The sequence below is a fragment of the Sinocyclocheilus anshuiensis genome, unplaced genomic scaffold (genome assembly GCF_001515605.1).
Source record: "Sinocyclocheilus anshuiensis isolate Anshui unplaced genomic scaffold, SAMN03320099.WGS_v1.1 scaffold79, whole genome shotgun sequence".
NCBI lineage: Eukaryota > Metazoa > Chordata > Actinopteri > Cypriniformes > Cyprinidae > Sinocyclocheilus > Sinocyclocheilus anshuiensis.
In genome coordinates, this window is record NW_015548213.1 from 1,374,786 (window position 1) to 1,391,333 (window position 16,548).

The following is a 16,548-nucleotide window of genomic DNA, read 5'->3' on the forward strand; positions in this document are numbered from 1 at the left end:
GAAAACATGGAAACACCAAAGACACTTTAATATGTTGTGCGTTTTATTAGACCGGTGACGACTGCACAGAGTGGCATTATAACAGAACTTTCAAACGTATCTAGAATGATAAAACAGCACTGCTTTACCCCACATACGCACGACCGGAAGCAGCGGAAGCGGTCGACTGTGGCATAATAAAAGCTCCGCTGCTTTACCCCACATACGCACGACCGGAAGCAGCGGAAGCGGTCGACTGAATAACCCTGGGATGGGGTTCCTTGCTTGAGGATGATTATTTGGGGGTCTGTGGCGTTTAAAAGATTGAAAAACCCTGATCTATGTCATGTGAGCATACAGACCAGGTTAGACCAGCTAGACACCATGTAAAACCAGCTACTACTTTGCTGGATTGTCCAAAAGAGATCATATAGACTTGTATGTTGGGCCACCTAAGCTGTGATTGTTCCTCACCTCTCTGACTGAGAGCCAGATGATGTAGGACGAGACGATCTTGATGATGTGAAGCTCCAGCAGCCACCAGATGAAGAGCTGCAGCTTCTGAACACAATCCAGGAACTTCAGGAACAGCACCGTCAGACGCTCCACCACCAGATGCCACTTATTCTTCAGCTCTTCACACGAGAACAACACATGCATCACTTACAAAAACAACAGAATGTACCAAGGCAATGAGAGTTGAAAGTTTTTTGAATTGACATTAAGTATTCAGGAATTACTCTCAGATAAAGATCCAAAAGTGCTATCTAAAACTATTTGTATTACTTTTGTTAACTGAAATGAACTAACCTAAACTAAACGAAAATATTAGATGAAAAATTTAAATTAAGAATAAAAAAAAAACGTATTTGAAAATTAAAATCAAAACTGAAAATATAAAAATAAAAGCTAATTCAAAGTATTAGAAAATAATATAATAGTATACAAATAATACTAAAATAACTTAATAATGCAAACAAAAGTGATTCTGCAACCTGAAAGTGATGCACCTGTATTAATAATAAGTTAAATAAGTTAAAGCATGAACAAAATTAGAAATGCTGCCTTGGCAATTCATTGAAATAAAATACGTTTTGGCTGAATACTAAAAATGACAAAAAATTTAAATGACATAAATAATAATAAAGCTGAATAGAATATAAAAACTTCACAAATTTGACTAAAATGACTAAAACATAACCTAAAATAAAACTCAAAACTGAAGCTAAAAGCTAATTCTAAATATTAATACATATTTTATTAATTTAATAAATATTAATAAATACTTTATAATAGTATAGAAATAATACTAAAATAACTTCATAACATGAACAAAAATCAGCTCTGCAACCTGAAAAAGATGCACCTATATTGTTAACGAAATTAGAAATGTTGCCTTGGCAACCAACTGAAATAAAAAAGTGAAATACTAAAATTACTAAAAAATTTAAATTAAATTAAATAATAAAGCTGAATAGAATATAAAAACTTCACAAAAATGACTAAAATTACAAACAATTCAAAAACTGAAAACATAAAAATAAAAGCTAATTGTAAATATTAATCAATATTATAACAGTATTGAAATAGCATTAGAGTAACACTGGTCTATATTGTCTGACAGTAACACACAGGATTACTGAGTCACATCTGCACATGTGCAGAAAACATCAGGATTTTGGGAATGCAAGCAGCTGATTCCAGGACCGTAAAATAATGACCCTGTGCACAGCAACACTTACAGAGCCGTTTGTCAACATTACAACGCTGAAACAGCCAATAATGGGCAAATTATCTCAAATCTCAAAACAGTCATAAAACACAGACACCCACGGATGAATCACAGCGACATGTTCCAGACATGTTTATGAAATACATAAAGCACGAGCAGTGGAGTAACAACAGTTTAGAAAAGCAAAGTTTGACTCGCAGCTGTTCTCTGGTGCATACAGATCACAGAAAGCACAGTGTGGAACTCACTAAATAAGGCTAACAAGAAGCTACACAACCTGTACTGTTAAAAATAAGATAGGCCAAACTATTTTAGGCCTATCTCAAATTTGTCCTTTTTATCTAAGGTTTTAGAAAAAGTGTTTTTTAAACAATTCCAGGCCAACTTGACTTCTAACTCTGTTGCCGAGGTCTTTCGATCAGGTTTTAAGCCTTATCATAGTACTGAGACGGTATTGGTGAAAGTACTGAATGACATCTTTTTGGCTTTGGATAATGGTGAAAATACCATTCTGATTCTACTCGACCTCAGCACGGCGTTCGATAAGGTGGATCATAATATATTGTTTGACCGTCTGGAACACTGGGTTGGTCTTAAGGGAAATGTGCTGAAGTGGTTGAAATCATATCTCACTGGCAGATCTTTCTCTGTCTGCACAGTGAAAGAAAATTCATCCAGTTTGCCTCTTCCTTGGGGGGTACCTCAGGGTTCGATTCTTGCACCAATATTATTTTCACTTTATGTGTTACGTTTAGTATCCATTTTTCGTAAATATAATGTATCCTTCCACTGTTATGCGGACGACACTCAGATTTGCCTTCCAGTGAGACAGTCGAACATAAACATTATCGATAATTTATTGGCCTGTCTACAGGACATCAAAGCCTGTAAGGCTGCAAACTTTTTGAAATTAAATTATGATAAAACCGAGGTCATAGTGCTTGACCCTGGAAATCAGGAAGAGGCTCAATGCTTAAAATCTACCCATCTGTCTAGTTTAATTACAAATAGTGTAAAAAATGTAGGGTTTGTTCTGGACTCGGAAATGGATAAACAAATAAATTTGGTCATCGGGTCAAGTTTTTTTTTTATATTCATCTTTTAGCTAAAACTAAACCTTTTTGTAAACTGCTGGTTTTGAGAAAGCAATCACGGTGATGGTTTTCTCAAGAATGGATTACAGTAATTCGCTTTATTTTGGAATTAATAACGGAGCATTGGCGCATCTTCAAAAAGTACAGAATGTTGCTGCCAGGATGCTCAAGTGAGTCAGTTACACCGCTATTAAAATCGTTGAAATGGTTGGCGATTCAATACAGAATTAGCTATAAGATCTTGTTACTTGTTATATAATTTTGCCCCTTCCTATTTTCCGAGTGTGTTGGCATTTTACACTCCTTATAGATCTTTGAGATCTGAAAATCAAGATCTTCTTTGTGTAGTAAGAACTAAATACAAACAAAAGGATGACAGAGCCTTTTCTTGTGTTGGACCCAGACTTTGGAATGATCTCCCTCTTTCTGTAAGGTCAGTAAAGTCACTACCGAAAGTAAACACTACTTTAAGGCCACGTTAAAAGCACGTCTTTGTGCCAGGATATAAAATATGATTTGATCTTGTAATTTAATTACATACGTTTAAATGACACTTCTAATTCAGATGATACCATCTGCAAGGATATGATCCAGTTTTATTACATTACTCTTCAATGAACATGAATGGGTACAAAACGGTGTTTATTTCCTTATTTTAAATGTATTCCAACCTTCCGTCTTAGTTTACATCTTAGCAGAAATGAAATATGACACATTGCAATTCTGTTTGATGGAACCAAATTTTCCAAATCTATTAGTTTTTCTCAAATTATATTTATGGGTTTGTTCAAACCCAAAATTTTAATTTAATATGAATTATTTTCCTAAAGACAGAAACATTCATACAAAGTAAAAAGAGTATGTATTATAATAAAAGACAACATATTTTCTTTAGACATAAGCCAAAAATGTTACTTAATGCAGGTCAATATAATAATTGTTGGCTTTTTGCAAAAGGAAAATTAGCAATAATAATAATAAGTAGAAATACACTATTCTGTTACAGCCAAATGTATTAGCTTTCTTTTAAATTATATTTATGATTTTTATAAATTAAAAAAACTTAACTTTTTATTTAATATTAATCAAAGTAAAACGATTATTTATTATAAAGCCAATATATTTTCTTTAGACATAAGCCAAAATTCTTAATATAGGTTAATATAACAATATTTGTCTTTTTACAAATTAATTTCAGCATAATTAAAAGTTAAATTAGCTATAGTATTAAAGTAGAATTTTCACTCAGGGTAAAACTAAATAGATTTTGTCATTAAATGTTTAATTTAGTCTGCTCAGTATAAACAAAGTCAATTTTGAAAGACCTTAATGTTTATTGCAATATCTTAAAAAAAAAGCATCATATTTGTTGTTGTGTACTAAAAGAAATGGATGACTAATACCACAATCATTTCTGCAGTAAAGCTTTAAACACTTATACTAAGTAAATAGTATGTAAACAGTTTCTTTTAATTATTTTTTTATGGGGAGTATTATTTGCTTTTTGACAAACTGAACAAAACAGGTTCTAGTTTAAATAAATGACAGTCATTTCACCTTTTTTCAGTACATCCACACTAAATCTGACAGTCCAGTCTACCTGACCCCTGGTCCGGCTCAGGATCTGCGGTCATCGAGATCTCAGAGATCTCCTCTTCCTCCCGTTGTTTAACATCATCTTCCTCTTTCTCCAGGTCTACTCTCTCCTCAGTCTCCTCTTCATTTATGGAGCTGAATGAAGGTTTGACCATGGAAATATCCACCAGACTGCCATCCAGATGAACCAGCCTGACAATGAAGGAAAAAACACACTCATGATGAGACAGTTCACTGATTCACATTCATTTTTACCCAATAACAAACAAAAAGCAGAGTGGAAAAATCAGAAGTGTTAAACATAACCAGTGCTGATGTTAAAAATCTATATTTTACTTTTCACGTTTTCTGGTTTTACAGCATTGAATCACATTCCTCATTTGGAATTTTTATTTATTTTTAATTTTTTTATTGATCAAAAGAAAAAAAAAAAGACTAAAAACACATTGCTACAAAACTGAGCTATAATAATTAAGAAATGCAGAATTAATAAATTATATTATTATTATTTTGTTACAATTATTATAATATTTATATTACTTATATTTTATTATATCACCATTAACAACAACATCAATAATAATAATAATAATAATACTTTTAACTTAAGAAGAAAAAAAAAACTTAATACAAATTTAGAAATGATGCTTTGGCAACTAACTGAAATTAAATTATTTTAAGTTAAAGTGCTTGCATTTCTCAAATTTAAAGTGAAATATATATATATAAAAAAGCTAAATAAAATACGACAAAAATATAAAAAAATATATCAAAAATATGAAAACTGACAAAAAAGCACAAAACTAAAATGAACTAAAACTAAAAGATTAAAAACTAATTAAAAATATTAATAAAAATTATAATAGTAGATAAATAGTACTAAAATAACTCAAACGTGACCCTAGAGCACAAAACCAGTTATAAGGATCAATTTATCGAAATTGAGATTTATACATCATCTGAAAGCTGAATAAATAATCTTCCATTGATGTATGGTTTGTTAGGATCGGACAATATTTGGCTGAGATACAACTATTTGAAAATCTGGAATCTGAGGGTACAAAAAAAATCTAAATATTGAGAAAATCACCTTTAAAGTTGTTCAAATGAAGTTCTTAGCAATGCATATTACTAATCAAAAATGAAGTTTTGATATATTTACGGTAGCAAATTTACAAAATATCTTCATGGAACATGATCTTTACTTAATATCCTAATGATTTTTGGCATAAAAGAAAAAACAATAATTTTGACCCATACTATGTATTGTTGGCTATTGCTACAAATATACCTGTGCTGCTTAAGACTGCTTTTGTGCTCCAGAGTCACAAATAAGCTCTACAATCTGAAAAAGATGCACCTGTATTGTTAAAATGAGCTCATTTAATAATGCAAACAATAAGAAACTATGCAACCTTAAAAAGATGCACTAATGGGATCAAAACTGAGCATTTTAGCCATCAGACAACACGCACATTATCATAAACACACAATGTGAAATACGGTGGTGGCAGGATTATTTCCTCCGAGGAAATCCTGTCGGAAAACCTGATGGAGTCAGAAACTTGACCCCAGCTTCACAGGAATGCCTCAAAAACAACACTGTTCATTTCAGAGTCCAGATCTCAGTCCAGTTCATGGCTAGACTTGAAAAAGCCTACATACAACCAGTTGGGAAAACAGCTGCAGCGTCCAGACATGCAAAGCTCATCGAGACCTGTTTGTGCTTTCAGTAAGCACTGTACCTGGAGATTGTGCTCTTCTGTTTGTCGGCCACAGATTTGATGTCGGTGAGCTCGAGGAAGCGCTCGTGGAAATAGTGCAGATGCAGGATGCAGACCAGCAGGAACGAGGTGGGAATGAAGATCCGCGTGAACAGAGCAGGAACCGAGAACTTCTCCAGACCCAGATCTTCCAGCCTGCACAGAAGAGGAGCTCACCTATCACACCGCAACACCTGTGATACTGCTCATAAAAATAAGCTGTGCAAATATCAGCATACTTCTCTCTGCTCATGCCTGTCATGTTGGACCACACATTAATGGAGGACTCAAACTGGAACGTGTAGACCAGAATGAGCACCAGCATGGTGTAAACCACCACTGACATCCAGAAATACTTCAGCATCCAGCGCCACCTCTCATAGTGCAGCTGGAACAGAGCCGGACGACACATTAACTGACTGTATAAACATATCTAACACAAGATGAATCTGTGAAAAAGTACAGAAGCCCATTGCACCACAGAATAAGAAATAAAAAAGGTAATAGCTACTTCTCATCTCACCATTCAGGCTTCTTTATATCTCATAATTCAGACTTTGCAAATCTGAGACAAAAAGTCTTCATAAAAAAGGTTTATATACTAAGAATCTAACTTTTTTCTCAGAATTCTGGCTTTACAATCTCGCAACTGTTTTTTTTTCCCCTGCCACAAAATAAAAATAAAAAGGTAGAAAGTAATTTTTATCTCACAATTCAGACTTTGTTCTTGCAATTCTGAGTTTATATCTCTTGTTTTCTCAAAATAAATATTTGTCTGATATTAAATTTCTTTTTTTTTTTGCAATGCACATTTTTAGCAAGTTCATATCTCACAATTATGACTTTCTTCTCATAATTGTCTTCTCAGAATTGTGAGTTAATATCGCTCAAGCATTTATATCTTCAGCATTTATATCTTGCAATTCTGAGTTTATATCTTGCAATTATTATTTTTTCTTTAGAATTGCAAGAAAAATGTCTGAATTTATTTTTTATCCCGTGGCAGAAATAAATAAATAAATAAAAGGATAATAATAAATAAACAAAAACAAAAATGACAGATACAGTAAACAAACAAAATAAAACAACAAATGGCAATAAACAAACAAAAGCAAACAAATGACAGGTTAAACACAAAACACAACAAAACACAACAAATGGATAATAAACAAATGACAAACAACCACAAAAAACGATGACATACAAAACAAAAACAAACAATCAGATGATAAATAAACCAACTGAAAGTATACAAACCACACAGACAAACAAACTCCACATTAATTATTGTCTACTAATTCTGTTACTGTGTTTATAACGTGCTATTTGTAACAGTGGAAGCGATATCAAAAGGCTGTCATCAGAGCTACAGAGCACAACACAAACCTGATAAAGTGCCACGCAAAAGAGAAACATCATCATGTAAATTATCTTGTACATGACGATGCGTCCCTCAAAGCTCACGAAGAAGAACATTCCTCCACAGATGTAGATCGACACACAGACACACAGAGACAGACACAGACACACAGACACAAACAAAGACACACAGAGACACACACACACACACACACACACACACACAATATAGGGCTGTCAAAACATTTAAATATTTTGTGGATAATATCTTGTGCTACAGCCAAGTTTCCAGGTGGAAAAGGTTTAGCACATCAAAATGTTTACCAATATAGCTGATAGAAATGCTATTTATCAATAAAATAATTATTTCTTGGTTTTGTTTAACTTTACTAGCTCTAAAAAAAATGTAAGATGCTCTAAAAGATTCAAGAGTTTTTACAGAACTTAAATACACAAATAAAATGTTTCGGTTTCAACAGCATCTGTCTCTGAAAACAAACCAGCAGTGATCGATTTGATGTTATTGTTATTTTCAAAGCTTCTTAGCACAATGTAATTTTGAAAATCATTAAAACATTTAATTATATATGAAAATATATATATAGTTTTTTGATATAATCAACTATATTTCCTAATATTAAATTGTTTGTGAAATGTGTCAAATTTAATTCATTACTCTCTATTTGAGGATACCTGGAATGCAAAAGATAAAATATTTGCAATATACACAAAAGTTTTATGGACATGCTCAAGATTTCTTTTGCAGTACACCAAAACCTATGTGACAATGCACACTATTTTATCTGTGAGATGCCAATTGGGTGGAAATAGCAAATTTCGCTTTTTTACTAAACTTTTTTTTACGCATTTTAATTTCTTAAAAGGGTAAAATTGAATGAAAACTTGTGTTACGATCCTCTGCATCTTTGCTCTTGTGTGTCCTGCTTTGTGTACGTGAGTGTGTGTGTCTGCAGGGACTGGCGGTTCATCGAGGCACGTGATTGGTGGATCCTGAAGCGGATGACTTTAAACATCGGGAGCTCATTTTGGCGTTTGCTGTCCGGATTCCACCTCCATCAACAGATCAAAGAAATGCTGTGGCTATTGTTTGCAGCTTTATGACCACATTCTGTTTTCTGTTCAATTTATTCATACTGCATATATTATAACAAAGTTATCGGAGCGTAGGGGTGACCTGCCATTTATTTTGACCTATGTTTGCGATTTGTTTTTGTTTAGGGAGTTAGGGAAGTTCATTTGTAATTTTCTTTTCTTTATCATTAGGTCAGTTTTATATATTTATTTTATTAGTTGGTTTTGTTTGTTATTTTGGCCTTGGGCCACCCTGAAGCCACTGCTCCTTTATACCTCTTTATTCTTCTTTAATAAATTGTTTAAACTTATGGATGGTGTCTTCAGTGGTCTGTTGGTTGTGGCTGGAATCCCGTTAACAGTTTGAATTAGTTTTTATTTATATATATATATATAGGCATTTTTTTTTTTGTCAAAGTTTTGGTAATTTTGTTGTTTTGTGTCATTTTTATTACTTTTTCATATCTATAAAATTTGTATTAATTTTTATTTTAGTTTTAGTTATTTTAGCACCATTTTAGTATCAGGTTAAACCAAATGAAAATGGGAAATGTTGCCTAGCTGAAATAAATTAAATTTAAATAATTATTTTATTTTATTTTTTATGGTTTTAGTTTTAGTTAAGAGTGGTAAAAGTGCTGTTTCTGTGTCTCTCTCTCACCGATTGTGTGTCCCTCCACTTTGACATCAGACAGCTGCGTTTCAACAGTCTGTTTCTCTCTCCTCTCCGTCAAAAACTGCCTCAGCAGCAGCCAGAAACTGAGGAGGCACAACGTCTGCACAAACACACTGTAATATTATCATAGTCAAAAAAAATTAGCCAATGATTCATTCAAAAGTGGATATGTGTGTGTTCAGTGCCTAAAACTCCCTTAATCAGGATAAAATCACCGTACCGCACAGAATGGAGCAGTAGTTCAGTGATTTCAGCAGCAAATACATGTCTTAAAATACAGCAATGTTCAATAAATAATCATTCACAACCAATAATCACAATAAACAACTCTTTAAACAAGTATAACACCGTGTCCTAATCAGTCACAGCCAATCAGAACACAGTGTGGCTCAACCAATCAGATTATTAAACTGGAAACATCTTTTTTGAGTTATTTAAACACATAAATACATAGACACTAGGGCTGGGTGATGTGGCCAAAAATATTATCTTATTTATTTATTGTAGCATTAATGACGAAGGATATGTATTTTTCCCTACATTCTGTGTTTTCCATTTTATTTTTTCTAGATTTTGTGTTTTATGATTGAATACAAATTCATCATCAGAAATTAAATGTATTAATACAACTTTAAAAATTAAACAGATATTTTGAAATGTAATTTAATGAAAATATAACAATAATAATAATTAATATAAATATAATAAAATATAACAATAATAATTTATTTAAAACAAAATATTGCTTTTTTTTTTTTTTGTTAAATAATATGCTGCACGACAGAACTGTTTCAATTAAAACATGATTGAAGAAAATTTCTTGGTTGTGTGATATTCCTTCAAATATTAAATATTGTTATTATTAATTACTACTACTACTACTAGTATTTTGAGAATTATATTTTAGTAAACAACAGAGATATATTTCTGTCATAATTTCTTCAAGTTAAACCAGACTTTTATTTTGGCGGGTTGTCGTGAAGGTCTTTCAGTTTTACTTTCCGTTTCGGTGTGTATTTCTTTATTTCTGCTGTGTGATTAATCCACATCGACTAAAAATGTCCAGAGCTTATCATTCTTATCAACATACGTTTTATCACAATATGATATCATTTATCACACCAGCTCTAGTAGACACAAACAAATACAGCACGTAATGCGGTCTTACTTTCGATCCCAGTTCCCGGAAAGGCACTTCTTTCTTCAGGAAGAGTCCAGGAACGGGTTGCAGCGACTCGAAGCTCCAGATGTACTGCAGGATGATGAGCAAGTTCCCATAAAACACCATGAACGGAGAAGTGATCATTGAGTATTTCCTCCGGTCCCTCACCATCCACAGAATACAGGACCAGATGAGGAAGACGAAGGTCAGCCAGCTCACGTACGTGATGCTCCAAGCCTGGACGGATGGTCAGGAGAAAAAAAGAATGAATTTTCACACAAGACCTCAAATGATGTCTTTAAATGAACGTCATTTGCACAGACTCACCATCATGGCAATGAGAGCACAGATGTAGCTCTGCTTCATGATGAACCTGAAGGCCTTGACCGCCGCTTTCACACGAACGACACCGAACGGCCGGGGAACCTCGGGAAGCTCAACATACACCGAGTCAATCTTGTAAACACCGCAGTCCACTTTCTCTGAAAAAGAAGCGTGTATTTTAAGCAAACGCCAGGGTCGGATTCTGTGAATCCTCTATCTTTGCCCTCGAACATGAATGGAGGCTTTACATGTGTTTATCTGGAAAATTTAGACTGCATTTCCAAGAACTGAAAAAACGAACTTCCTGAAATGTATGGGAAATATCTAGGGAATAGGGATGTTTATGGGAATAGTGTTAGACTATGTACTTGGTGGAAAAACATCCTATTTCACTACATATTAATTTGCACCTAAATCTAAATCAGTATTTTTGTCTTAATTTCAATATATCTAAACTTTCTTAAACCAGATAGATTTACTTCGGAAGCAAAACTGTGCAACAGTACAATATTTAATAATTAGTGACATATTAATTAGTAATATGGTAAAATAATATATTAATCAATAAATATATAATTCTCTCTCCACATTATATATGTATGAATATGTACAGTCAAACCAAAAATTATTCAGACACCAGATATAATTTTTGATATTATTTTACTAGTGGGTGCAGGACACTATAGTTCATAAATGTAAGTGAGGATAGCAAAATAAAGTAAACTGTGACATATTATACCCAAAAATTCTTCAAACAGTGGGTTACCAGTAAAACTGGGCGCAAAAATTCTTCAGACACTTTGACCTGACCATGTTTTGCTGAAGCGTTTTTCTTTAATTGCTAATGCGACCTTTTTACACCACAGACTGAACAAAATTAAGCATTGCTTGGTAATTGGTAGCTGAATAATTTTTGGTTGATTGTAATCCATTACATACCTTTCTATCAAAGTTATCTGACATTATCAAGATTAATTTGTTCTGGCACAGTTATTTCACATAAACTGTGATATAATGTGAAAAATGTTGAAGGTGTCTGAATAAATGTTGTTTCACTGTACACTGTGTGTGTATATATACCATGGTATTGATATGTGTGTGTGTGTGTGTGTAATACCATGGTATTTAGTGACTGACTTACGCGGATCAGACTCGGGTCGGCCGGGTCTGTAATGAGGGCTTGAGTAGAGATCCACAGGCTTCGGCCCGTTCTCATGCAGGACTGACGTGAAGTCCAGCGAGGCTCCGTTTGAGGTTACCATCAATACCTGGGACAGAGGAAAGCCACAGTATTTCCTGACAGGCTCATGTATTCATCTATGATGCTCATTAATGAGAGTCAATCTGAAACACAGACCTCAGGTGTGCTGTAGCCCTCTTGTGTGGTGAGCAGCTGAAAATGCAGAAGGAACGACTATTTATCTACAAATCACATCTTGAAACAAGTCATAGAAAATATATGGTAAGTGCATGTTTGCTACATTAAGAAAATATCATGAATATAGTGCATATATTATCAAAATGCCCCTCTCTAGAGTTGTTTTTCTAGCTGTGAATTACACAGTGACCATTGGGGGGGGGGGGGGATTTTTTTTTGTTGTAATTTTAAACGGGGACCATTGGGGGGGGGGGGGTATTTTTTATGTTGTAATTTTACAAATCCCTGTCTTGATAAGCGAGTCATTCATTCAATTGATTTGTTCAAACGGCTGATTCATTCAGAAACGAAGCAAGTGACTGCGTTTATGAATGGTTCACTGAATCATTGATTCAGTCGATTCGTTTAACGTGGATTCATTAATGAAACACCGCTGTGTGTTGATCAAAGACGCCCAACAGTTCTCCTAGGTACTAGAGAAAGTACTGACAATGTGTCTAAAATGTAATTATTCACACCTTTACCTTATCTTCATTTTTAAATGAAAACTTTTATGCAACCTATTTTTGTCTTTCTGCCAGCCAATGATGATTCTGAAAGAAAACACGCGGTGTTTGTTATAGTAACACATGCAGCTTTCACACGCATCTGACTGACAGAACCGCGCACTTGTATTTCAGCGGTACTGTTAATGTTATGGTTATTTTAGCAAATAGTTTGCTCCATAAATTCAGTTCAACAGCATTCATTTGAAGAGGGTGAACTTTATCACTCGACTGAATACACAAATGCATTTTAGGTGTTCTTGCTCCATCCAAGCAATAAATGCATGTCTTTATTCTTCAGCCGCTCAGGTAATGTCAGTATGACCCATTTCAGGGGCTGCCAAAATTACATTTTAAAATCAGTCAGGGCTATAGAAATGCATCTTAATATTTACAAGTAAATCTCCATATTATGCATAGGCTAGCCTTCTTTCTATCGGACCCCCCTACATCTAGATTTGACGTCCATCATGGAGGATCAAGCCTTCTTTAGGGGGGGGTCGGACCCCCCCAAACCCCCCCGTAATTCGCACCATGACTTTATGGATGTTGAATGGCTTTCCTAAGTGTCATGTTATGTGGCATGTTTTATTACAAGTGAAAATTGCTGTTTCGGCCGAATATTTTTGGTTCCTGAAATATCTGTGCATCACTAAAGAGTGAAATGGAGCTCCTACATGTCTCTCATCTGTGCGATAATGAGCCATTCGCCACAGCTGCCTCTTCTTCTTTGCAGTGTAAACGGCCATATTGCTTTCAGGAGATTCTGGTTCCTCTCGTTCCTCAGTCTCTCCCTCTTTCTCTCTGACCTGCCGATGAACCACAATCACAAATACATCCCATATATATCGTCTGGCTACTGGTTAAAAAAAAATGAAATTCTTAAACCCTCATGTTGTGCTCTGGTCACTTTGACCCGGAGATGATTTTCTTTTTCCTGAAAATGCTATTTAATATCATCGCGTTGGACTAACACTTAATCACAGAGGCTCACGGAGTATAACAACTTCACAAAAACATTTAGATGTTTGGGGTTGAAATCTTATTTGACTTTTGTGATCAGATGAACAGGAAGGCTGTAGTCTGACCATGTCTTCTGACTCCTGCAGCCACAGGCGGATGAGCGTGGCCAGGGTGTAATACAGCACCAAGAGCATGATGGGATTGACAAAGTGGTGCCACTCCAGATCAGGGTTGACTCTGAACATCCAGGTGTGAGAGCAGTCCGTCTGAACCACAGGAGAAATGCCAAACAGACTGAGGAGGAGATGAGACAAATAGCATTCATTCATAATAAAATCCATTACTAACATGTTACAGTGAAGGTGTCTGATATTAATACCATGGTATGCGAGTCATGACTAACATATACACTGATGTTCAAACGTTTCTTCTGCTCACCAAGCCTGCATTTATTTGATCCAAAATACAGAAATATTGTGAAATGTTATTACAATTTAAAATAGCTGTTTTCTATTTTATTATGCTTTAAAATGTATGATGCAAAGCTGAATTTTCTGCATCAGATGAATAAAAAGTAAAAAAAAAAGACCAGCATTTATTTAAAATCTTTTGTAACAATATACACTACCATTCAAAAGTTCAGACTATTTTTATTTAGCAAGGATGTTGTAAACTAATTTTAAAAAGCGATAGCAAAGACATATTGTTAGAAACATTTCTATTTTGAATAAATGCTGTTCTTAACTTTTTATGGATCAAAGAATCCTGAAAAAAGTATCAGAGATTTAAAAAAATACTAAGCGACGCAACTGTTTCTAACACTGATAACAAATCAGAATGATTTCTGAAGGATCATGTGACACTGAAGACTTCAGTAATAAATTGTACTTTAAGTACATTAAAATGAAAAACAGTTATTTCAAAATATTTCACAATATTAGTGTATTTTAGAGCAAATGAATGCAGCCTTGGTGAGCAAAAGAGACTTCTTTTTAAAAACAATGATGATGTTTCACCATCATGTTAAAAAAATGCTCAGTAATACCATGTTTTTGAAAGTTTCAGTGCATATATTAAAATAATAATAAAAATCCACATAAAAGATATGAGAAATATAAAACTGGACTGATGTGGGATGGAAAAATAAGTATATCACCAAATCAAAAACTGTAAGAGAAGAGCTGCTAATTCTCTTCAGATTTCTTAAGGTTATGCTTGTGTTTATTTTCCCCTATTTTTTCTTTCTCTCTTTCAGTGGAACCAAAATTGGACGCCTAAGGAACAACAACAACAAAACAACAACAGCCCATGCCTTTTTACCAGGGTATAAAAGTTAAAAAAGGTATAAAACGGGATGAATAAAGAGAAAACAGAAGCACAGCCCAAGACAGCAACACTTCCAACAGCTCTTCACTTCCATTTGAAATGAAAAATAATCTGAAGCGTCACGTCCGTTCAGAACAAACACATGGCTTTTGATGCAACCTGAATACAATGTACTTCACATTCAGCTGATGAAATCAATAAAACGGTAACTTCTCGCAGCGTATTAGGTGACAAGTGCATGCTCCTTGGTTTTTATAGTTTCGGTGCTGTTAGTAAAATCATTGTGGGTTGTCAGATGTTCATTTTGCTGCTGCTTCATGGCATCGAGAAAATATGAAGTCAGAATATTTGGCCTTTCGTGATTCATCCAAACCCAGAGCGTGACGCCCAAGTCCTAATGCCACGGCTGAAAATAACCAGTCGAAGTGCAGAAAAGTTGCTGGATAGAGTTACTATTTATAATGCGGCCAATTCATAATAAACACACTGTTAAGCAGAAAAAGGTGCCATACAGATAAATCAGAAAGCTCTTTAATCTCAACCGCTAGACAGCAAACCTTTACTGAAGTCTCCTGCTTCTCGTTTCTCGAAATCTCGCATGCATCTCCTCAAGAGATCTCAACTGCATCTCAAAGGTCAGAGATTTCAACACTCTTAACAATAAAGCTGCTTAAAAGGTTCTTCATTTTTTGGTTCCACAAAGAACCATTCATTCAAAGAACCATCTCTTTCTTAGCTTTTTTATAATCTGAAGAACCTTCTTTCGCCTTTTGTGAGACAGAAAGGTTCTTCAGATGTTAAAGGTTCTTTATGGAACCATTTAGACAAAAAAGGTTCTTCTATGGCATCACTGTGAAGCAGCTTTATTTTTAAGAGTGAATGTGGACTCGAATCTCGCGTATCAAGAGATTCAGAGACATTTTTATAGCACTATATTCGTAATGTGTGCCAGTAATTGTCTCATTTACATTTCATTTACATTCCAAAGAAATATTTTGAAATGTTGGTACACTACTGTTCAAAGGTATGGGGTCGGTAAGTTCTTTGTTTCTGAAAGAGTCTCGTCTGCTCACCAAGGCTGTATTTATTTGATCAAAAGTACAGTAAAAATTGTGAAATATTATTGCTATTTCAAACAGCTGTTTTCTATGTGAATATCTGTTAAACTGTAATTTATTTCTGTGATCAAATCTGTATTTTCAGCATCATTACTCCAGTCTTCAGTGTCACATGATCTTCAGAAATCATTCTTGAAAACAGTTGTGCTGCCCGGTATTTTTTCAGGATTCACAGATGAATAGAAAGTTCAAAGTACATATTTGAAATAGAAATATTTTGTAACACTATAAATGTCTTTACTGTCACTTTTGATCAATGTAATGCATTCTTGCTGAATAGAAACACTCATTTATTTCAAAAATGACCTTAAACATTTGAACGCTAGCATGCTTAAAGGAAATATGTGACCCTGGAGCACAAAACCAGTCTTAAGTGTCAATTTTTCAAAATTGAGATTTATGCATCATCTGAAAGCTGAATAAATAATCTTTCCATTGATG

At 34.2% G+C, this 16,548-nt stretch overlaps 1 protein-coding gene across 1 annotated transcript in view; it reads right to left on the reverse strand.

Moving 5' to 3' along the window:
- The window catches only part of piezo2a (piezo-type mechanosensitive ion channel component 2a), a 131,977-nt gene that overhangs the window by 49,326 nt on the left and 66,103 nt on the right, over nt 1–16,548 (reverse strand). Inside the window, exons 8-19 of the mRNA XM_016440611.1 lie at nt 13,789–13,957; nt 13,378–13,509; nt 12,135–12,170; nt 11,919–12,045; nt 10,781–10,935; nt 10,460–10,690; nt 9,277–9,391; nt 7,551–7,642; nt 6,404–6,552; nt 6,147–6,320; nt 4,406–4,593; nt 454–614 (exon numbers count right to left, since the gene is read on the reverse strand). Of these exons, the coding sequence (XP_016296097.1) occupies nt 454–614; nt 4,406–4,593; nt 6,147–6,320; nt 6,404–6,552; nt 7,551–7,642; nt 9,277–9,391; nt 10,460–10,690; nt 10,781–10,935; nt 11,919–12,045; nt 12,135–12,170; nt 13,378–13,509; nt 13,789–13,957 (1,729 nt within the window). The remainder of the gene's footprint in view (nt 1–453; nt 615–4,405; nt 4,594–6,146; nt 6,321–6,403; nt 6,553–7,550; nt 7,643–9,276; nt 9,392–10,459; nt 10,691–10,780; nt 10,936–11,918; nt 12,046–12,134; nt 12,171–13,377; nt 13,510–13,788; nt 13,958–16,548) is intronic.